Source organism: Lepidochelys kempii, chromosome 25 (assembly GCF_965140285.1).
Source record: "Lepidochelys kempii isolate rLepKem1 chromosome 25, rLepKem1.hap1, whole genome shotgun sequence".
NCBI classification, from domain to species: domain Eukaryota; kingdom Metazoa; phylum Chordata; order Testudines; family Cheloniidae; genus Lepidochelys; species Lepidochelys kempii.
This window is the reverse complement of record NC_136404.1, coordinates 16,409,381-16,432,693: the sequence shown is the minus strand read 5'-3', so window position 1 is coordinate 16,432,693 and position 23,313 is coordinate 16,409,381. Positions and strand designations below refer to the sequence as shown.

At 53.5% G+C, this 23,313-nt stretch overlaps 1 protein-coding gene across 7 annotated transcripts; it reads left to right on the top strand.

The window, feature by feature from the left end:
• Positions 1-20,672, top strand: NR2F6 (nuclear receptor subfamily 2 group F member 6). 7 transcript variants are annotated; one of them, XM_073324531.2, is made up of 7 exons: positions 1-1,008; positions 7,319-7,413; positions 9,002-9,040; positions 13,806-14,330; positions 17,470-17,539; positions 18,120-18,181; positions 19,088-20,672. In XM_073324531.2, the coding sequence occupies exons 1-7, from the start codon at positions 737-739 to the stop codon at positions 19,174-19,176; spliced, it is 1,152 nt and encodes a 383-aa protein (XP_073180632.1). In that variant the 5' UTR covers positions 1-736; the 3' UTR covers positions 19,177-20,672. The 7 variants fall into 7 exon arrangements, 6 of the variants coding, with proteins under 6 accessions (XP_073180632.1, XP_073180630.1, XP_073180627.1 ...); XM_073324529.2 differs by having other exon boundaries at positions 17,470-17,657; XM_073324526.2 differs by having other exon boundaries at positions 17,470-17,657; positions 18,120-18,320.
• The last annotated feature ends 2,641 nt before the right edge of the window (positions 20,673-23,313 follow it).

Genomic DNA, 23,313 nt, shown 5'->3' with positions numbered 1-23,313 from the left:
GGAGGACCGCCGGGGAGGAGGAGCATCGCGGCGGCTGAGCCCTGCTCTTCGGGGAGGCCGGCGGAGGGGCCCGGTGGCTCCAGCCCCGCAGCAGCAGGCGGCGGAGCGGGGGTTGCCGGCCGCGCCACCCGCGATGTGGACGCAGCACCGGCGGCGGGGGGCCGCGTAGGGGCCGATCGCGGGGGGGCGGGCGCGCCCCAGCCCTGCGGGGACCCGGCTCCGCGGGGCGCTCGGCTTCTGGCGAAGACTCCGGCCGGGGCAGCGGCGCGTCGGCTCGCCCGTGCCCCGGGGCCGGCGGGGGGATGCGCCCTTAGCCGCCCTCTGCGCGCTGCCCTGTGCGCTGCCCTGCGCGCCGCCCGGACCTGCGCCTGGCGAGCCCCCGCGCACCCGCCCCTGGCTGGCCAAAACTTGTTGGACTTGTTTTTCCGGCGCCGGCTGCTCCCCAGGTGGGGCTGGCTGAGCTCGGCTTGGGGGGCAGAGTAAAGGGGCTCGGGCCCAGCCTGCGTCTCTGGAATTTTCAGCCCTCCTGCCCCAGCGCAGCCCCACGGACTAACGGGGCGGGTTGAGGGTCACAGCCCGGAGCCGGGCGGCTAGACCAGGCCGGAGTTACCCCCCCTGCGCCAAATAACCAGTAACTCGCTCGTTTTAGCTCTATTCCTCCCCCCCCCCCCCGCCCCGCTGATTTGTTTTTCCCATTGGAAGGCGTCGCTGTTTCCTCGGGCTGCCCCACGGAGATATGGCCATGGTGGCTGGAGGCTGGGGAGACCCGAACGGAGACACCAACGGGGTGGACAAGGGTTACCCCAGGACCTCCGAAGAGGACTCGGTGTCGCCCCAAGGTGGGGTGAGCGACCAGGAGCACGGGGACGAGGACAAGCCGGGCATCCAGGTGGACTGCACCGTGTGCGGGGACAAGTCCAGCGGGAAGCACTACGGGGTCTTCACCTGCGAGGGCTGCAAGAGCTTCTTTAAGCGGAGCATCCGGAGGAACCTGAGTTACACCTGCAGGTAGGGGCTCACCTGGATGCCTGCCTGGGGCCTGCTTGGATTCGACTGCTAGAATCAGAGAATCGTAGGCCTGGAAGGGACCTCGAGAGGTCATCTAGTGCAGTCCCTGCCCTGCTAAGTACTATCTAGACCCTGTCCCTGACAGGTGTTCGGGGGTTTTAAGAGCAGGTTAGGCAATGAGGGAGATTCCAACAACCTCCCTTGCCCCAGGCCTGCCCCTTGTGCAGCCATTTACCCCAGTGCAAAATGGGTCCTGTTCCTGGCCTCTCATGTGGTCCCTTGAACCAGCGCCGGTGATGACACACGGTGCGGGGTGCCGTTGCAGGCTCTTCCTTGTGGTTAGATTTCCCCTCTCCAGCCAGTGTGGCAGCTAATTAATTCATGGCTGTAGGGTTCTCTGCGAACGTGCAGCCGTTGTTGTTATGAATCATTATGTTCCCCAGCGCCTCAGCAGAGAGCAGCCTTTTAAAAAACTTGTTGTGGCGACTAATTGGAACCAAAAGCACAAATCCTAATGTGTTACGGAGCTCAATTCTCCTCTCGCTCTGGTGCAGATCAGGAGTAACTCTTAAAATCAATAGGGGTGCCGTAACTGGTCAGTGGCCTTGACCCCTCTTAGAAGAAAAATATTTTTCAAGGCAGAGAAGTAAACACAAGGAAGATCTAGGTTCACATGCATGTATGGTACTGTAACAAGACCTAGGCGTTCTTGCAAATCAAATTTTGCATAACGGTACTTGCCAAACCAGTAGATTCCATAAGATTGGCTACGAACCAGCCTGGGTACACAAATGATTTCCTCAGTTTTGTATCTGAGTGCCTATGTTAACAGAAATAATCATTCACAGCCCTGGTCATGGTGGAAGACATGAGACTCAAACCTGATCAAAGAGCAAGTTTTGCTGCTGTATTTATCTTGCAGTTTCTGACCCACTCTGCTCTCAGGTTTCAAAGTAGCAGTCGTGTTAGTCTGTATTCGCAAAAGAAAAGGAGGACTTGTGGCACCTTAGAGACTAAATTGGTTAGTCTTTAAGGTGCCACAAGTACTCCTTTTCACTCTGCTCTCAGTTCGCCTGGCCCAGATTCAAACTCCCCTATGTCCTGTTCCGTATCTCCTCTTATGTGGGGGTGAGCTTGATTTCCTCTTTATCCTCAGTTCTTAACAGCAGAAATACTGCCATGTGAAACTGACCTTATGAACCTTGTGTGCATGAAATTAATCCTGCAGGTGTTAAACTTTGTGCAATGTTTTTTGTCCCCTGCACTTTGCGTTTTGAAAGGTTGCGATATCCTAAAAACCTTCTGTATGTTGCCACCGCTATGAATTCTGGGCCTGTGGGCACAACACATTCAGTGAACCTTTGCTATATCACCATCCTGTGCCCCTGTTTCCCCAAATCGTGATAATGATGCTTACCTACTTTGTAAAGTGCTTTGAGATCTACTGGTGAAAAGCACTAGATTCAAGAGCTAGGTATTCTTGTTACTTGAAGACTGGATATATGTATCCTACTGAAAGTACCAGCATTCTGAATTACAGAGGGGACAAACGACAAATGCAAAGAATGTTTGTTTTTGCAAAGAAAGAAGATAGATGTCTGTTGTTGCTTAGTAGTTAGGTACAAATGTATTGAGAAAAGTAGCACATCGTTCCGGCTAGACCTTCACGTCTGTAAATGTATTTTTTCACCTCTTTGGTCAGAGCATGTATTCAGGGGTGAGCGTATTCGCTTTGCGCTCAGAGGAATGTAGGATGAAATAAAAACATAGTTTCTTAGTACGCAGTTCCTAAGTGAGGACATAGGCAATGCTTTCCTCAGGCAGTCCTGTAGTGGGCTTCCTTAAAGGATTCACAGCGACATCAAGCCAAAATTGCTCTAATTTGAATTTTAAAAACTGAGCTGAATGCAGTTTAGTTCTTATACTAAATAATGACCTGTCCTAATTACATAATTTGCACCATACACACCTCCTATGTTCTCACATTTTCCTGTATAGCTACAGTGTGTCTAGGAGAACTTGCTAAGAACTCTTGGCTTTAAATACAACTATTTAAGTTTTAAAATAACATAAAAAGTGATTTCCTTTTTAAAAAATATATTTTTTGGCCCTTACTGTAACTCAAGGCCTGGATTCTCAGCTGGTAGAGGTCAGTTTCGCTCTATGAAGCTCAGGTTTTGGCCTGGGCTGTCTGAATGGAATTGGACCAAAAGCACTAATCATAGCCCGGTTTGTCTGTAGTGAATTTCTGGCCCTCTTTACAGAAGAATTTGTGATACAAACAGTTTCTCATGCTCCAGCCCAAACCGCTGTAACCCGGAGCCCTGGGGTGAAGATGTCATCTGATGTTTAGATTTATCGCTTCTCCACTAGAATAACTTTTGATCAGCAACACATTTTAAATGTGTTAAACACAGTGGTGAGGTTCAGGGTAAATTAATTCCAGTATGAACAGTTGTCGAATCGTACATGGCTCTTCTCTGGAGTCATGTAAAAATTAGGATATTCGTGTCAGGATTCCAAGGTATAACCAAATGCTTTCACTCATGCCTGCAACGGGTGGGATTTCTTTGCAGGTTGACTGGCCACCGTGCATGGTTTACATTCCCCCCCAGCCTTTCACTTGATCATGCATTATTTTACTAGTGGTCCCCTTGCAAATATAAAGTCTGAACCAATCCTCTGCTTCATTTGCATGCTTTTATTCCATCCTCAGGTCTATCCCTCGTCCCTCTTGACAAACGAAGGGGAAAATTCTCAAACATTCAGCGCCCACAGTGGGGGCAGATTTTCCAAAGGGCTCAGCACCCAGCTGCTCTTGTTGTGACACTTCCAGCCATTTTTGTTCAAAAGTCCTCTGCACCCAGTGCGCCGAGCGTCTTAGAAAATTTGGTTGCTTATTTTACTGCCTAAATGGGAGCAGAGCCCTTATGAAAATCATGCCCCAAAGGGGCGACTGCCATGTCCTACTTACGCAGGAACAAAGCTCGAGGTAGCAATGTGCAAAATTATTTGAGAACTGGGGCGGGAACTCATCCTAAATGCACAGGATCAGATTTTGGGAGTACGTTAAAGCCTCCTTCCCACCCCGCCATTTACATCTCTTAAATAAAACAGCACATTGCGTTAAGTAGTGAGCTGGGCAGTAAACATCTCTGGCTGACGAAGGCCCACGATTCCAGACACCGGGGCAATGCAGCTTCTGTTCTAGCTGACTGCCATGTGTGTGCTGGATTTGGATCCTGGAGAGACTCTCCGGATAGCCTTCGCTCTTCGGAGAACAAAACCCTGTTTTTTGACCCCTAACATCCATTGCTTCACATCTCTGACTATGAGAACATGCTTCTCATACCATGAATGTGATGGCAAACGGGGTTTGAGCACACAGAAAAGGGCCGCAGCGCTCAAGAGACACGGGATGCTACATTTTGCTGAATCAAAGCCAGGAAGAGGAGTTCGGCATAACACTTGAGCATGTGCTTAACTTTAAGCATGTGAATCTGCTTATCCCTATACATCAAAACACTTAATGTGTGCAAGTCTCCTTGGAGTCAATAGAATTTCATAGCAGGCTTAGACGCTTTTCAGAATCGGGACTGAAGGCTGTCATGGGGCTTAGGACCCCTGAATTATTAGTATTTACCATTGTTTTTAATCACTTCTGATCAGAGCAGCGGGGGCGGTTAGTTATGGGTCCTGTCTATTTACTTCTGTGCTGGTTTTTCCTATTCACATCTTGTCTGGCATTGATCCAAAATGCAAGGCCCAAAGTGGCGAGGATGGGGATACGTTTTCTCTCTCTCATCCTTGTTTGAACATGTGCTGGGCCAGGAGAAGAGCCTGTGAAGACAGGACCAGGGCTGGTAGCTTGGTTCCCCACCTCTGCTCTGCCTCAACCGCCCTTCACTATCAGAGCGTCCCTGCCGAGTCACTTACCTCTCCGTACAGTCTGTAAAATCGATCACGGCTGCCGGAAAGCATCTGGGTGGGTTTGGAAGCTGTGGGCTGGGTTGGGAGACCCTTACCCTCGCTCGAGCACGGTGACTGTCATGGGCCTACTCCTAGCTGCAGAAAGAGGCTCACGATTGGGCCCATAGTGCTTGAAAGCATTGTTACTCCTGGCTCTGCACGGTTCTCCACTGAGCCTTCTCTCATCCCTCCTCAGATCATAGAATCATAGAATATCAGGGTTGGAAGGGACCTTAGGAGGTCATCTAGTCCAACCCCCTGCTCAAAGCAGGACCAATCCCCAATTTTTGCCCCAGATCCCTAAATGGCCCCCTCAAGGATTGAACTCACAACCCTGGGTTTAGCAGGCCAATGCTCAAAGCACTGAGCTATCCGTTCCCCCCCCCCCCGCCCCTCCCCGCTCCCCATCCTTCACTCTTCCTCTTCCTTGCGTCCCCTCCCTTACCCAGACACTCTTTCCACCATTCATCCCCCGCCACCCCAGGTGACCTTCCCCTCAAAGCTCCCTCAGGCCCAGATCCTCAACTGGTGCAAGACACACAGCTGTCTTGAAGCCAGTGGAGTTAGACGGAGTCACGCCAGCTGAGGATCGCCCTGGGTCTGCACAGTCCATCTGCTAAACGACCCAGAAGCCAGTCCCCTGTTGCTCATGTGTTTCATTTCGTTCTCTGTCTGCTTATGCTGGAAGCTCTTGGGGGCAGGGACCAGGCGTTTGCAGAGCCTACCAAATATTGGGTGCCACCCCCTCTACCAGGAACACTAGCAGAGGGGCAGTGTGTTGTCTAATGCCACGCTCGGTCCATTTCAAAGGAGCAGAGGGGGAACGGGCAAGCACTGGTCGTCCCCCAGAGACTAGCTGGTTTGGGGGTACTGATTCTGCAGCAAGCTGGGTAAACGGGGGGGGGTGGGGGGGCAGCAGCAGGCGGGTGAACTGCTGACTCTTAGCTTTTGTCACCCAGGCCTGGTCTCCGTGGGACGTGCCCGTTTTTCAGTCTAGCAGCGCTGGTGTAGATGTGGTGTTTGCGGTGGTGGGCCCCCGCTGAAGACGGCGTGGGGGGGCCAGATCGTGAACTGGCTCTGCACTGATTTCAGTGGGGCGCCGGCAGTTCAGGATCTGGCCTGGAGACTTTTGCCGCCGACTTCAGAGGGGTTGGCATTGTGCCTTCAGCATTAGCCCCTTCTCCAAAGTGGAGTCACAATTGCACGGGGGCAGATAATGATTTTACCCTGCCTACCCTAGAGGTTTGCCCCCCGTGAAGCCAGGCAAATGGCCCATGTCGACAAGGCCTTAGGCAGAGCTGAACATGAGACCCATGGAAGTAAATCTGTAAGTGCTTAGTACCTGGGAAAGCAATCAACACGCTTTAATGGGGCTGGGATTATTCCCGCCCTGCTGCTGTTTACTTAGCAGGGCAGGTAAATGAGTTGTGTGCACTGGGAAGAGAAGTGACCCCTTCCCCTCGGCTGCCTGGAAAGGGCTGAAATGTTCTCATAGGAAATAGTTGGAATTCTTCAAGCTCCTGGTGAAAGGGGCTGGGAACAAAAGGAAGGCTGGCTCAGCTGTTTTCAGTTTAAACACCGCTGCCCCCTCCTTAGTGCTGGGAAGGCAGAGCAGTGTGGGAGAGCAGCTCTTGCAGGGTGGGGACTAGACCCTTTCCTCAGCAGTGGATCCTGGGCATAGTTCACCCTGTGCAGATGGGCCAGCCCACAGACTAGCCCTCGGGCCCCGATTCTGGGAAAGCACTTGAGTGCTTATGCATAGCCCCGTGCTGGGCAGCGCCATCCTGAATTAAAATACTTTGCTTCAGGGGGGTCTAGGCCGAGTGCTGGGCCTCTGCCTGGGGGTGACGTTCATCCAGGGGTCGCAGCAACTGGGGGCAGCTCTTGTTCCCCAGGAGAGCTGTTTGGCGAAGCAGGGTCACGGACAGCAAGGCAAAGTGTGCAGTGCCTGGTGCAACGGAGTCCCGGGTTCTGTTGAGGCCTCTAGGCCCAGCACTAATACAACGCAACGCTCTGCCCAGTCTGTCTCTCTAAAGTACTCCTCAGGCTCCCATTCCTGGAGTATCTGGGCCTTTCCAAATCTCTAATGTATTTAGCCTCCCAGGCCCCTCCCCGGTGTGGCAGGGCACTCTTCTCTCCGTTGGACAGGGAAACTGAGGCACAGAGGGATAATGTGACCAGCCCGAGGTCCCACAAAGGAGTCTGTGAGTTGAACCCTCGTCTCGTGTCCTCTCCTCCTTCTCTCCTCCCCAGTACTTAACTCAGAAAACACACTTCCCCTCTCGGGCCGGCGCTTTCCTGCCCCCATGCAATGGCGTGGTGTTGTCTGATTTGCACACAGGTCGAGCCGAGACTGTCAGATTGACCAGCATCACCGCAACCAGTGCCAGTTCTGCCGCCTGAAGAAGTGCTTCCGTGTGGGCATGAGGAAAGAAGGTAACGTGGCCCGCCGTTCCGCCAGAAAACCCTTCCGCGAATGGTGGACTCTGGCACTCGCTAGCCAGCCGAGCATTCCCCAGTGCGTGTGAGAGGTGTAGCTGGCTCCTGTGTCGACTGCCTCCCATGCAAACAGGGCCGCAGGGGGCGTGGGATGGAGCGGTGCCACGCTGATGCCCAGTTGGCACGTGTCCCCGGGGGTAGATAGACATGCAGCCTGGACGTTGCCGCATGGGTGGCTGCTAGAGTACGAGCCTGCCTGTGAGCCCTGGGGCCGGAGCTGGGCTGCTCAGCCTGTTGACCTGGCTCGCTCCCAGCTGCAGGGTGGCTGTACCCCTAGAGACCAGAGCAAGGGGATGCAACTTAGAGCAACCTCTGAGCTGCTCTATCTTATGCCGATAAGCTGTGGCCAATGAAAAGGCCCTGTGAGAATCCGGGCAGAGTATATCTAGGTCTGTCCTTCCCAACGTGCATTGGTGCTACAGGATCCACGTACCTTTGGGCTCTTGGGGCCGGCTTTTCAGAAGAGCTCGGCTCCCATTTTGGCATCGTAATGAGGCCCAGATTTGCGAGAGGTCTCAGCCCCCAGCGGCTCCCATTGTGACGCTGCTGGCCAGATTTCCAAGAGACCTCCGCAGCCAGTGAGCATTCTTGAAAACCCAGCCGCTTGGGTTGATGCCTAGTGGAAACCGAGCTCTCTGGAAAGCCAGGCCCTAGGGGCATGAGTGAGAGCGCTGCTCCGGACCAGCTGGAATGCCAGTTCTTGAACTGCTGTTGCTTGGAAACAAGGAGGCAGGCTGGTAGTTAACCAGCATGGAGACGTGACTGTGCCGGAACTATTGGCTGGGATTTTATCGAGGCTTTAGGCTTCCAAAACCCACTGAAGTTCCAGGGGAGACCAGACAGTCAATAGGGCCCTTTGAAAATTCCAGCCATCTTCTGCATGGACCAGCACCATGGGCGGTCAGTTACATGCCTCCCGGATGGGTTGTTTTCAAAGCACAGAGGGCAGCTAAGTGCCCAACTCCCAGTGGACATCCGTGGGATTTGAGTGCCTAATGCTTGTCTCTGCCTTTGAAAACCTCCCCCAGTATTTTTAAACACTGGCTGCTCCCAGCAACTAAACTAAACTCCTCCAATGTCATGAAGGGGCTAGGAATCAGCCACACCTCCCCGACCGGGGCTACCCCTGCCACAAAGGGGATTGCCTGCTGGGGTAGGACCAGCCCACAGCAGCCCCCAGCCTACGGGCATGTTCCAGGAAGGAGCAGGCACTCTGCAATCCAGCTATTCTGGCCTCTAGGCCGGGACCATTGGAGCCAGGGCAACCGTCAGAGCAGTGCCCGGGGCTGCTCTAGTTTGAGCGAGTTTTCAAAAGGATCCTAGCATCCCCACAACCTAGGAGGTGCAAAGGTGGTATAAATTCCCACCCTTAGCCCCCACAGGAGCTGAGCCTCCAGAGCTCTGACGGGGTCGCAATCCGAGCCAGTGCCTCTTGAGAAGGGGGTGAGGGAACGATCCCCTCAAAATGCACCATGCCCTGCCTCGGACAGAGTGGCTGCAGATTTTCCTTTTGTTTGGCTTTTAGAACTAGTAAACGCTGCTCACCAGCTGCCTAGAAAACCAGGTGAGTAAATGCTACAGCAGAGGAGATTGTTGCTGGATCAGATCCCAAAGCTGAGGCCCAGCCAAATGGCCTGTAAATCCCAAGCGCTTCCCCAAGATGTGACTGGACATGTTCTAGGGAGGATTAGAAACTCCAGGCCTGATCTCCTCTCTCTTGCCCCAGCTTCACATGGGTGCAGTGGAATGCCTCCTGCTTTGTGCCGGCGGGAGCAGAACTGGGGCCTCTGGGAAATAGGGTTAGCTTTTTAATCTGCGTTAAAACCAGCCCTGGGGGTGGATGGGTTAGGGGAGTCAGGAACTCCCGGTTGCTTCTTTTAGTAAGTTACATTCCACCCTCTACAATTTATACCAGTTGAGGATTTTGCCCCCCATGTATCTTTGGTTACATGCCAGGGACTGCAGTTGGAGAGACTGAGCGAATACCTTTCTGCTGGTTTGATGCCAGCAAGACTCCTTTGAAGTCAGCGGAATCGCACCAAGGAAACACAGTTGAGGATCAGGCCCTTACCACAAGGTCTTGTGGAGCGAACTGGCCAGGAAATCCCTGGGCTGATTGTGGTATCTGGGAGCAGCCATTATTCTCACAGTGAAATCCCCGTCTCCGGGCAGAATACAAAGCCATTTCTGCTATTTCAGTCTGCCCTTGGGCGGATCGCGTACCAGTCTGACAGGTGGTGTGTGTTTGGAAAGCCAAAGCCTTGGCTAGATTCGGTGACTCACCTGGAGCCTTGTACCAGACCGCCTGACCTAGCAGCTTTAAAGGTCGCAGATGGAAACCAAGACAAACTTAGAATAATCCTTTGCAGTTCCAATATTGACTCAGTTATGCAAATTTCTGTGGCAGTGTATCAGGGCGGGGGGGTGCGTGTATGGCACAGCAGATGGCGTTGGCGGCTGTTCGCTTTATCTTGGGCATTGTGTTGCATTGAGAGTGGAACCCAGAACATTTTTAAGCATTTCTTGAGTCCGTTTCCCAACTTTACAGAGCTGGAAAGCAGAGGAATCCTCGTGGCTCAGCACCCTCTCTCCTCCCCTTAACACAGGGGCCCCGCTTCGATCAGGAACTCCTCTGCTGTGTCTTCATGCGCAGTCAAGGAGCCAGTCAGTGGCAAGCTTAGCAAACCCTTTCCCACAACACGCCATTGGCTGGTGGCACTCATTGCCATAAGATAGCGCTGATGCTCAGAATGGAGCCGAGTGGTTTTTAACTGAGACAGAACATTCTGTGGAGAATGAGAATATCCAAAGGTGTTATAGGAAGGCTTAAAAATAACCAAGAGCTTTGGAGTGGCTATAAATCCTCATGCTTCAGGGCAGAAACCAACGGAGGTCAGGAAGGAATTTTCCCAGATTATCCCATAACTGTCCACTGCAGGGGTTCTTGTGCCTTCCTTTGAAGCAGCTTGTTTTGGCCATTGTCGGAAGCTACTGGACGAAATGGACCATGGGTCTGATCCAGTCTGGCCATTCCTAGGTTCGCAATCTTCATTTGAACAAAAAAGTTCAGGCCAGAGTTTTCAGAAGTGGCCACTCATTCAGGGTGCTCGACTTGAGACCCAGGTGGCCTGATTTTTCAGAGGGGCTCTGCCATTGTTGCTCCATGAGGTCTGAGAGCAGAGCTGGCCGGGCAGGGTGGCTAGCTGCAAGGTTTCACTAGGGCCTTGGGGGTTGCTTGGGAAGGGACTGACCAGAAACAGTCGTGCTGGGACGAGCTGACATGGGTTTTGAGCGTAGGTGCTGGCAGAGTGAGTTGCACAAGGGGAACCTAGGACACTAGAGACCTACTTAGAGTGGCAAGTGCGAACTCCCATCAGGGATCAAAGCTCTATTGTGGGAGGTGCCGTACAAACCAACGAAGACCACAGGCCCTATCCCAGATTCCCCAGCCACCCTGCTCCTTGTGCCATTGACGCCAGCGAAATGCTAGTTAAACACTATGGATGTTCCTCAGTGGCATTTCACACCCAATTTGTCTTGGCGTCAGACCACAAGGTGCAAGGCTGGGGCATGAGGTGTCAGAGAGGATGTGATGAGAGGCAGGGTGGGGGAAGGACAGGTAACAGCATGAACAGAGTTTAGCAGACAAAGGAGACGTGAGTTTTAAATTCACCACTCGCTCTTTGCTTGATGTCAGGCGGTATTTGTATTTAATAGTCTCTACTTCTTCTCTAGCACTTTTCATCTCTGGACATCAAAGTGCTTTACGTGGGAGGTCAGGATCATTCACCCCCTCTGTGAAATGGGGAAACCGAGGCACAGAGCGGGGCAGTGACATCCCCAAGGTCTCCCAGCAGGCCAGGGGCTGCTGGGACTAGAACGAGAGGAACAAGAAATTCTTCGCTCCTCTACTGAAGCTCTTCGATGCTCAGAGCCATGTTTCTGCTGGCATTCAGTAAGGTTGGGTGCCTCTGCTGGCCAGATTCCCAGCTGGCATAAATCCGGAGGGAACCCATTACATCTGATTTTCAGAGGTGCCAGGCCCCCATGAAATTCACACCTCCTGCCTAACGCAACTGCTTGTGCTCGCTTTCCTTTCCCACGGCATCCCTTCCCTCCCCATGTCTGTGGGTTGTCAGCGTAGGCAAAAGGCTTGGAGACAAGGCGCGTGTTGTCTGTCATGACTTAAGGCTCCGTGCTTGCCAGTAAAGTCACATGCGTGATATCTGTTAACATTGCGAGAGCAGCCGTGTGCCGGGCCCCCGTGTGCAGGGACACTCAGTAGATTTCAGGCTGTGCTCAAGGTAACAGATTTAGGCCCCGAGTTAGCAAAACACTTACACGCACGCTTGAGTCATTTACCCTGCTTACGTGAATCGGGGCCACAGGACAGATCCTCTGCCGGTGTAAATGGGTGTGGCCCCTCCGGGGATCTGACCCAACAACTGGACGGGTGAGTGAAGTGCCCATGCTGGCCTGTCTTGCAAGCTTCAAATGCTTGGATCTCCCCGGGCTGGAAGTTGGGGGTGGGGGAGTTTCAGCTACTTTTGTGGGACCGAAGTCCATTCTTGATGCTCATGACAAGACTCCCCAGGCTATTCCCACTAGAAAGGGTCCAGCACTTGCCACTTAGCTGTGTAAAGTTGGATGCTTAGACAAACATCCTGGTTTGTGACGGTGCTCCGCTGAGCCCAGTGGGATTCGCTCAGTGCGCACTGGGCTGGGACTCAGGAGATCTAGGTTCTCTCTTCCTGACTCTGCCACTGGTCTGCTGGGTGACCTTGGGCAAGTCCTTTCCCCTCCCCGTGCCTCAGTTTCTCCATGTGACGCACTTTGAGCTCTACTCATGTAAAGTACTAGGCAGTAGTATTTAAGCTGCCTAAGTATGGATTTAGGCCCCTAACTTTTAAGTACTCAAGCTTGAAAATCAAAACCATTGTTCTGGGCGGATTCCACCTTGCTGTGGGCAAAGATTGAGGGCGGTGGGATCCCTCTGTGGTTCGGCTAGCCAGAGCGTATTTGCTGCCCCACAGGCGGTGGTAGAAATGTAAATAGCACAGGAAAGAGATATTAGGAGCAGGACATAATTTCCTCCTTCCAGGCAAGTCGGGACAGCATTGTTGTCACTTACGATGATTTAGAGCTCTAATTTAAGTGCTGCAAGAACAGCCCATAAATTAATTACTGGGGGCCGAGCAAACAGTGGATGCTAACGGGAGCTGAAAAATAGCTTTCTTAGCATGCGGTTAGGAAGAGGAGCACCTCCAGGGTTAACAAGTTCACTGAAGATGTATGTTTCCATTGCAGAGACATGACCTTGGCTAGCCGTCATCTCACTATAGAGCAAAATGGGGAGGGGAAAGAATTAGAAACTTCACGTGACTGCTTGGAGATTAGAAACCTGGGCTTAGTGCAGTTTGGAATCCTGCCTGCTAATGGAGATGAAATCAGCTGTCCCAGAGGCCAAGATTATCTGCAGATTGATCCTGGGTTTCCTTTAACCCTCTTGCAAGCCCCCAGGTGGAGCTGATCTCCTTGTTCGTCTCTGGGGGCTCCTCGCCCTTAACCCTGTCAGCCCTGCATCTGTCAGCCAGAGCCATTCAATGCCCTTGGCTATAGGCCTTAGCTCAGTTGCTTATCTCTGGGGTTAGGCATTAGTTTACAGCTCATTAGGAGTAATTAGGCAGTGTGGGAGGGGTGATATCACCAAGGTGCTAAGGAGGTTTATCTTATTTTCAGATAAATATTTCTAGTGTGTGTAACTGGCCAGGTATGCGTCATGTACCTCTCCAAGGGCTGGATAACAACCTGCTACTGATACCAGTTAATGGAGTGACCCTTTGAGCTCTGAGGCCTGGGCTGTGGAGCTGAAGGTTTTAGGCGCCCACTCTGCTGGCAACCCGGTCCTTACCCAAGGCGTTTACAGTTCTGTCCAAACTGATTCTAATGAGGCCCAGCGGACAGAGCATTGCTCTGGGAGTCCGGCTCTGCCATGGAACTGCTGGGTGACCGCAGGCAAGACACTGCCCTGCTCTATGCCTCAGTTTCCCCTCCCACCCGTTGCCTGCTTGGACTCTGAGGCAGGGCCCATCCTGGATTGGATACAAGTCCATGCCGCTCCAGGCCTGCCAGGCCCTGATCTCTGCTGGGGCCTCTAGACGCTACCGTAATGCTTATAACAGCAACCGTCTCGTTTGGTAGCCACTTGCGGCCTCTGTGACGGGGACGTCGGCCCCAGCGTAGACCCAGCTGCTGCGTCGCGGTGGTAGCCACCGCATGGGACATTGCTGCCTCGTGGGATCTGATCTCTTCTCTCGCTCCCTTTCCAGCTGTCCAGAGAGGCAGGATCCCGCCCACTCACTCCAGCACCAGCCCAAGCGCCATGCCCAGCGGGGAGTATTACAACGGGCAGCCGGTCTCGGAACTCATCTCCCAGCTGCTCCGGGCGGAGCCCTACCCGACCGCCCGCTACGGCTCGCAGTACGCCCAGCAGGGCAGCGTGATGGGCATCGACAACATCTGCGAGCTGGCGGCCAGGCTGCTGTTCAGCACGGTGGAGTGGGCCCGGAACATCCCTTTCTTCCCGGAACTGCCGGTCTCCGACCAGGTGGCCTTGCTGCGGCTGAGCTGGAGCGAGCTGTTCGTCCTCAATGCCGCGCAGTCGGCGCTGCCGCTGCACATGGCCCCCCTGCTGGCCGCGGCCGGCTTCCACGCCTCCCCCATGTCCGCGGAGCGCGTGGTGTCCTTCATGGACCAGATCCGGATATTTCAGGATCAGGTGGAAAAACTGAACCGGCTGCAAGTGGATTCTGCTGAATACAGCTGCCTGAAGGCCATCGCCCTCTTCACACCAGGTGAGTGGCTGCTGCATGCTAATCGTCATGACCATGTCCCGGCCCCGGGCCCCAGCTGAGCTCAGGGCCGGCTGCTGCACAGACACAGGCCCTGTGAGAGCCAGGCCCTGCCCCCAAAAGGCCACAGGCTAAATAGACAAAGGAAGGCTCAGTATCCCCATTTTACAGGTGGGAAACTGAGGCAGGGAAAGATGAAGAGGCAGGTTTTTAAAGGTATTTAGGCACCTAAGGGTGCAAGTGGCTGCTCGTGAAATTTTCAAAAGCAGCTAGGCACCCAAGTCCATGAATACCTTTAAAACACTGGCCCAAAGTGACTTGCCCCAGGCCCCCCAGGAAGTCTTTGCACTGTACGACCTTAGAGCAAAGCCACGGAGTTGTAATTAACAGATATCTAGAGAACAAGGATGATCCAGTGTTTCGGGTGCTCGAGACCTGGCTTCCGTTCCCTCCTCCGCCACTGACCTTCCTGCGTGACCATGGGCAAGTCACTTAGGGCTAGCCAGGCTTTGTCCCTCGGTTCTGTACAATGGGGATAGTAGCACTGCCCAGGGGTGTTGAGGATAAAGATGCTAAAGATGGTGAGGGGACGGGGTGTGCGCCATAGAAATAATGTCCATCGAGCTGAATTAACACATGGGGGAGGCAAGCGGGCGGGTAGGTTCTTGGAGTTCTGGTAGGTGTTGCAGCTCTCCCCACAGCTTGGTGCAAAGTGACCCTAATTTACTGACCTTCAGGACACGCTGCCCGGCCCATTTCTTGCCCCGGCTGTGCACGTCATGGGAATGCCCTGGTGGCTGGCACAGCTGGCATTCGCCAAAGGATTTAAGGAAGTTCTCTATCCTGCTTCCTCCAACACTCAGTAGGGTTTGGTTGCCTGACTCCTTTGGAGGAATCCCAGCCCAGGCCTTTGGGTGCTCGGCTGTTGGTGGTTGTGGGTGGCCCCAGGAGCAGTCTCGTGTGTGTGTGTGTGTGTGTGTACGGGTGGTTTCAGAGCGCAGCCTTTGCAGTGAATGCTTACTAGACACAACTAAAGATCGTGTCCGTGCGCCAGTGTGTCACACAATGTGCACCTGGCACTGCTGCCTTTCCTGCTGGTGTCATCTCCTGGTACCGAATAGACAGCGCTGAAGCCTGGGATTTACGAAGCAACCTAAGGGCTTCAAACACCCAGGGTAAAATTTTCCAAAAAGCGACTAAGTCACTTAGGAACCTCAGTCATGTTGGGTTTCAACAGGATTTAGGGGTAAAACGTTCAAAAGGACCTAACTCTTGTGTTTCAGTGGGATTTGGGTGCCTAATTCCCATAGGCTCCAGCCCAAAGGTAGCGACTCCCAGGCACATCCTGTGAGCAAGGTAACTTTCCCGCGGGGGGAGATGCTCCATGGGATGCACGTAGTGTTAAAGCTCCGGATCCATCAATCAGAACTGGTTAACTTTTATAAGATAAATTAAAGAGCCTTTGCCCTAAGAATGGAAAAACTTGTATGTCCCTTTAAGAGCCATTCCAACCTCCAGCCAAGCTAGCAATCCGGTTGGCCTATGTATGCACTGCAGTAGTAACAAGGCACAATCCCATGGATCCCGAGCTCCCGAGGCGGGCTAGCAGAGAAACCTGGCTATCTAACACTGCCTGGCTTGCGGGCTCTTCCTCCTTCCTAAAGAGAGAGAGAGGAGAAAAAAAAAAAGACCGGCTGGGTCCTTTAAAGGATGTGCCAGCGTGGGGTTCTAATTTAATCACCAATTGGAGCTCGTCAGCCAATCGGCTTGCTCTCCTGCCCACTGCCAGCTAACGAGATGAAGCAATTTTCCGTTCTCTCACAAATCAAATGCTCCGGGTTGGGTTTTCTGGCTTGTAGCATTTGTATTAAAAACCCATTCGCGCCATCCCCTTGTGGTTGGATTAAGCACCCGCAGGGTTGGATTTGGTTTTGATAAGAGTCCATTTGCGTAGGGGCCAGACAGCAAAATGTTTGGCTTGCAATAGTGGGACATGCGCGCGCCAGGCGTCTAATGCAGTGTTGCATGGATAGCTACAGAAAGCCAGCAATTTGATTTGATTGGGAAACGTTACAGGAAGGTCAAGGTAGCCAAAGATGCAAGGTGGGGGGTGTGGGGGAGGAGAAAAGGATGTTCTAGGACTTGTCTTGACTGGATGGCCATCGCCATGTGACAGACGGGCACTGGCAGGCCATGGCTTGATGCCTTTCCACCTCCGTTTAACATGGCAGTGCTGCTGTGATTTTAAAATATCTGGGCAGGCAGATACCCCTGCCATGAGCCGCTGGATGGTTAATAAAATAGAAGCCCGGCTGTGTTTCTGCGTCAGCTGGCAGGGTGAATTGCTCCTACTTGGAGACTGGCTGCAGGGAACAAACGAAAGCTGCTGATGCAGGGTTGGCAGGCTCTGCCCGGCTACATGATTGTGTTTGTGGCATCTCAGTGCCCCTGTGCCCATGCAGCCTGCAGTGGGAGCAGCGGGTCTACCCTGGGTTTACACTGAAACCAATCTACACCCTCACGCTAAGGCTTCCCGTGGAGCATTGTTGCAACCGTGTTGCTCACAAGGGCAATATTGTGCCAGAAGTGGGGGAGGTTCAGCCTCTTGTGTTCATTTGAGGAAGCTTTGTCCCTGCTGGCAGATTACAGTGCTAATCCCTTGCTTTATAGAGGGCTTTCCATCGAAACGCAGTATCGTTATCTCCATTGCATAGATAGGGAAACTGAGGCACGTGGGAGGGGGTGTGACTTGCCCAAGGTCACTGAGCGGGTCCAATGGCAGAGCCAGAAATCGACACCCAGGTCACTTACACCCCAAGACGGGGGCTCTGTCCACTAGGCCATGCTGTCTGCCAGTCCAGGCACATATTCTGGCCCTTCTGTAGCCAAGGGAGGGAACGGAAGAGCCTTAGAGAGTGGTGGCGCTGGGTTGGATACGGGGTACCTGTGAGCCACGTGGTGGCCTGTGTTACACCCACCGTCAGAGGAGAGGATCTAATAGTCCTGCCCGGCCTTCGCATCTCGGAAGTGGAGCGGGCCCGTGTGTCGGCGTTTGCACAGCCCTTAGCACGGTGTGGTGGGGACATCCAGAGCTGCGCAATCTCTGTTCCCTGCTAATGATTCTCCCCCCTGCCTTTTGCAGATGCCTGCGGCCTCTCAGACCCTGCCCACGTGGAGAGCTTGCAAGAGAAGGCGCAGGTGGCCCTGACGGAGTACGTCCGTGCCCAGTACCCATCTCAGCCCCAGCGCTTTGGCAGACTCCTGCTGCGGCTCCCGGCGCTCCGGGCGGTGCCGGCTTCACTCATCTCTCAGCTCTTCTTTATGAGACTGGTGGGGAAGACACCCATCGAAACACTAATTAGGGACATGCTGCTGTCTGGGAGCACGTTCAACTGGCCTTACGGGACGGGGCAATAGGAGACAGCGGGAATTCTCCCCTCGCGGTCCCAGATGCAGCTCGGGAACCCCAGCCCGTTCCACCAGAAACCCTTCCTCGCTGGGCCCTGTACTGAGTGGTTCCTGCGCGGCCAGAGGCTCAGGCCTGCACGGTTCTTTTCCAGGCCGGAGTCCCAGACCGTGCGGCCCCCCACCCACGTGGCAACGTTAGCTGGCGCCTCGCCCGGGTGTTGCACACGGAACCCCCTCCCCACTCATGGAGTGAGTCAGCAAAGGGATGGAGCCGATGACTTTTCAGAGTGCGACAGCAGATGGCTCTGGATAGGTGACGACTGGAATCGAACAATGGGCGGGTCGTGCGGTCGGGATTTGAACTTTTATTTTTTCCTTATTTAGAAAAACCTCTCTGAAGGCAAGACAAGCTCAAACTCCCGTCCCTGGGGAACCGGACAACAGAGGTGGGAAATGACTGTGGGCTATTCTGCTGCTCTGCCTGTTGCCTCTGAGCCAGTCCAGAGCGACCGGGGCTGCAGGCCTCTCTCTCCTGCCCCCACCCCCCGTCTGCCTTTTGCACGCAAGCTATATGACAGATGTCAGGTAAAATAGCCAGCAGCTGTCTCTGGCAAGAGCGTTTTGAGCCCTAGGAACTAGACCCGGCGGAGAGCCCAGCGCCTGGTCCCTAGCCAATGGCAGACCACTCTAGGGAATAACAGAACTGCCCAGTGTCAGACGGGTTAAAATAACCAAGTTCGGGAAGGGAGACAAAGCCGTACCCTCCAGGGATGTGCCAGTGTGTGGTGGGGGACAGGGGGAGGGGAAGGAAGAAGGGGGTCACGTTAGGCCTTCGCATGGGTTCTTGCATCATCTCCGCTTTCAAGGCCCAAGGGATCATTCCGCTCTGAGCAGCAGCCTCCCAGGCCCCATGCTGTCACCCAGTCACGCCTGCATCTAGCGCAACAACTAGGGAGAACCTAGGTGCTGGCCACGGGCTACTGGGCTAGAAGGGCCACAGGTCAGATCCAGTCTGGCCTTCCATGGGGGAAGAGCTCCAGTGCTTGGCCCTGCCTGCTTCCCTCGACCCCCTGCAGGCAACAACGCTTCCCTGCTGTTCAGCCCGAATTCACCTTGGCTCTGGTTACATGATGCCTGGCCTGGCGTGGAGACAGTAGGCGAAGGGGAGGCATTTCCTATATTACAGATGACCTCCCCCCATTCATTTCACCACCCTATATTTGACATCTCCCAGCTCAGCTCAAGCCAGTCCCTCTCTGCCTGTGATCGTGTCAAGGAAAGTTAGCAGCTGCTTTACACCGCAGACCCTTATATATAGGAAACACTGTCTCCCCCCCTTTCCTTTTTTTCAGGCATACAGCTGTTTCCCTCTCCTAATTCTGCTGAGCCTTTGAGGAGCGGTAGTGAGCTCTTAAATTGCTTGAAGGCTGCCAACATCTGAAGTGGAAGGGAGGGGACCAAGAGGCAGAATCTCTGTATGGCAAAATAAAAAGCAGACTGCAATTATTAAATCCAGGACAGGTAGTGGGTAAATCACTCTTTGCAAGGGCAGGGCTGGCCAGATTCAGGGTTATGTGCTAAACTGGTAAGTGGGGCATGGTTTATTTGTCCTATTAAAAGATACTGTTCTTTTGGCAATTGCTGATACACATGGGAATTGCTGTTGCAGAAAAGAACCTAGCACGGGGGGGGGTTAATGCAAAGTGAGGCAGATCTGGGGCAGACCTCATTCCTGGAACCGTGTGGCCTCTGCCCCACTAGTGTGGCTGCTCCCCAGTGATGCAAGCCTGAGGATCCTTGCTATAAACAGGCTCGGCACAGACATCCTATCTCTGTGTAAGCAAAAGAAAGCTAGATGGGTGGAGGACTTTTTATTTAGATCAAGTCCTGATTCTAAACCCATTAACTGAAGTCAATGCAGATGTTCCGTTTACGAAGGGGTGCTCTGTTTAGAGGGGAGTGGGGAAGGCGCTGGCCTTCGACCACATGGGCTGGGGTGGGAATGAGCTGCCTGAATTTTGAATACCTGCCTTCCCCCCCTTCAGTATATATTGCAGGAGACTTTTCAGCACAGCAGCCGCACAAATCTTTAATCCAGCTCCCCTAAAAACTTCCGAGGAGAGATCTCATTTTCGTCTCTGAGGGAGGAGGAGCATGACAACGGCTCTCCATTAAACACACTGGCACCCACTGCTTTGCAGCCACCTTGCGGATTCACTTTGCCTGGAGTTAAGCCATGGTTGCAAGGTGCCTGGGAGATACGAAGCGCTAAATCTTATCGTTACACATTCACGTTGCTGCTCCAAAGCGCCCTCCTACTGTGGAGGCAAATAGGACCCTGAATCCGCATTTTCCAAGCGTGACTAGAGATTCTGGGGTGTCCGACGTGAGGCACCACAACGGGGCATGACTTTCAGAAAGCAGGTGCTGGGCAAGCTCTGAAAGCATGGCCCCCTTTGAGGGCATCCAGAAACAGTGGTACCCAAAATCTCTAGTCACTCTTGAAAAAAATGAGGCCCTGGATTCTGCTGTTCTATGCAAAGAGCCTTAACACTAAACCCGCTTGCACTTAATCCCTGAGAGCAGGGGCGTTTTGGTCACCCAGGGGCATTATGGGATATTATCAGGTGTGGCAAAACCAGCGCGGAGCCCCAGTACTTGAAATTTTCAAGTAAGGTTTGGTGCTATGAAGAGATTTTTCTGTTCAGAAATAAGAACCAGACGCGCCGCTGAATCCTGCGTGGGCATCGATGCCCCAGTCTGGGTCCCTAAGGGGCTGGGAAATGAACTTTTCCCCCGTCACCAAAGCAGAGAGTTACTGTTGCTGTCGGACTGAGTGTCTCCAGGTCTAAGCGCCAGGGCAGCACGCCTGCAAAGACCCCCTTAGAAAAGGGCTCAGCCAAAGAATCACAACAATAAAAGTGTGTTTTATGCTTCTGGGTGGTGCCTTCTTCTGGAATAGACTTTCCTGGACACACTAGCACAACCCGGACTTGTGCCCGGACTCCTTATCCCCTGCTAGGGGCTGCTCCTGCTGCCTGAGCTCCTGGCACTGGGCCCAGATACTTCTCTGCCTTCGCTAGTTAGATTCCACTGTCATTTCCCAAGTGCCATGTTAACAATCCTACATCCGCCGCTCTCAGGCAGCGTGGGGCTTGTTCTGCTTACCTGGGAATTGCGATGATCAGTGGCAATATTGTTTTGTTGGGTTGGGTGTGTGCGTGTGCAGGTAAATCGCTGATTCCCGACATTTACCAATGCAAATCTAACATGTCCATGCCTACCCCCGGAGAGGAATTGAGCTGCTAGGGCCAGGGATGGTGTTACAGTAGCATTCTGTATTATAGGGCCCCCAAACCCCTTACTACCCCAGCCAACGCTCTCTGGGCCTCTGTGCTGGGGCTGGGTTTTAACATGATGATCAATCTAGTTCCATCAGGCAGTGCCCCAAATTAGCCTCTCTGTGTAGCCCACCCTGTCTGTAAAGGGGTTTGGGCCTAATTCACCACTACACCTTGCGCAGGCCCTGACAGCAGTGGGATGTAGGTGTAAAACAACTTTTCATTGGGTGTAAAATCCTCCCTTGTGTAAACGTGCACACGAGGTGCAGGGCCATCAAAAAGACAAGTCACGTCCATTTAATGCAACCATTATACGTAGGTGTCTGGGGGAGGGTGACAAGACTCTCCCCCAGACCCACGCTTTCTTGCACTTAATTCAGGGGTGTAATCGTGCTGGTGACTAAACCATACCATGGACCTGGGGCCTTTGCAGTAAAATTGGTCAAAGATTGAGGATTAAAATGCAGCCAGAGTTCAGGCTCCCAGTTCCTTCAGCGGGATTAGGACTAAAGTGACTTTTCAGAAGCCATCTGGGCAAGAAGGGTCCTAGGGGTTTAAATATTTTTTAGAAAATAGTTCACGCGGCAAGCAGCTCAAAGCCCTTCCCACACCACCATGCCCTGGCAGCCAGGTCTGGGGTGGAACGCAGCAGCAGTTTCACAGTGTAGAACAGCTTTAGGACATGGAGAATTAAGTGCAGCAGCTTGAGGAGGGATCTGGCCGGCAAACCCAGAGCCCTGTTCTTGGGGGTGGGAGTGTGATAGAGGAAAGGCCCTTGGAGTCAGGCGAGCAGAGCACCTAGTGCAACCAAGGGGTTTTCAGCTGGGGTGGGGGATTCAATCCCTGGGCTCAGGCTTTCACCAAGACCTTCAGGGCTGACCCTTAGGGCCATACAGAGCCCCAGGGATTTCAGCTGAGAGCCAGCCCCGTGGCTTGCCATGCCACTGCACACTGCACACCATCACAGCCCCCAAGATACAGTAGCCCCCTCCCCTCCCCCCATTCAACGAGCCCATGGGGCAAACCGCAGCAGGCCCTCGGCCGGCTTAAAGCTCTGACAGCATCTACGGGCCTGAGAGGATGAGCAGCAGCATGTGCCATGCAGCATCCCGCTGCTCCCAGAAATCACAAGATGAGCTAAAGATAATCAGGAGCTTTCACAGAACAATACATATGGCGGGGGGGGGGGGTATTTATTTATTTTTTAATTTCCTTTCTGTTTTTTTGAGCCTTTAGTGGTCATGATTTTCAAGCTATTTCTCTGCAACCACCAGGGCTAGAAGTTTCTCTCTTGAAACCAAACACTGAGCTGCTCATGAATCCCACGCCTCCAGGAGCTGGCGCTTTAAGAAAAACTCCGAGCCAGGGGAGCTCCACAATAAAAATCCCAAGCGTGGGCAACATAAGGGCTGGTCATGTGGTTCTAACGGGTCCTCTCCAGGCCCAGCTGACCTTACCAGACACTAACTGCGCATCAAAACCCTTGTCTTCAGCGTACGCAGGTCATGTGGGACAGCAGGGAGAAGGGCGGGCGGGAAGGGGACTGAATCCACCAGCCTGCATCAAATGGGAAGCAAGGTTCCCACAGACCAACCCCTCTCAAACTGTGACCAAGATATTGGAGCGCCCCAAGAGCACCTGTCCTGGCTCGCTTGGCCCGGAGAACTCAAAGGGCTCTAGGAAAGGGGCCGCCCCTGTTCAGTGCGTGAAAGGGGAAGCACCTGGGGTTAGCAGTACTCACGGGCAGGGAGCAAGAGGCAGCTGGCAGCAGGCAAATGGCCACTTCAGGGTTCCAGCAGCTTCTCTCTGCCAAATGTATAGGTCCTCCCCCCCAGCAAGGCATGTTAGAAGAATGCAGCTATAAGAAGTAGCTATAAGAATGCAGCCCTGGGCTGGGGGTGGGAACTTTGCCAGCCCATTGCTGGCAGAGCATGGCTGGCCTTGTGGTTCAAGCACTGGCCGGAGCTGGGGGACGTTGGGGTTCACTTTTCAGGCTCTGCCCCAAACTCCTCGCGTGACCTCATCCAAGTCACTGCAGCACTCTGGGCCTTGGGTCCTGCCTGGTCTGGCAAACCAGGGATGATGAGTCTCACCTCCCACATGGGCTGTCAGGAGCATAAACTCATGACAGCAATGGGTTGACAGGCTGGAGGCCAGCAGGGACTGCATCAAATGCACTTGCTGTCATCTCTCCCCTTGCCCAATTTCTACCTCCAAATAGTGCTCCGGCCAGCGGC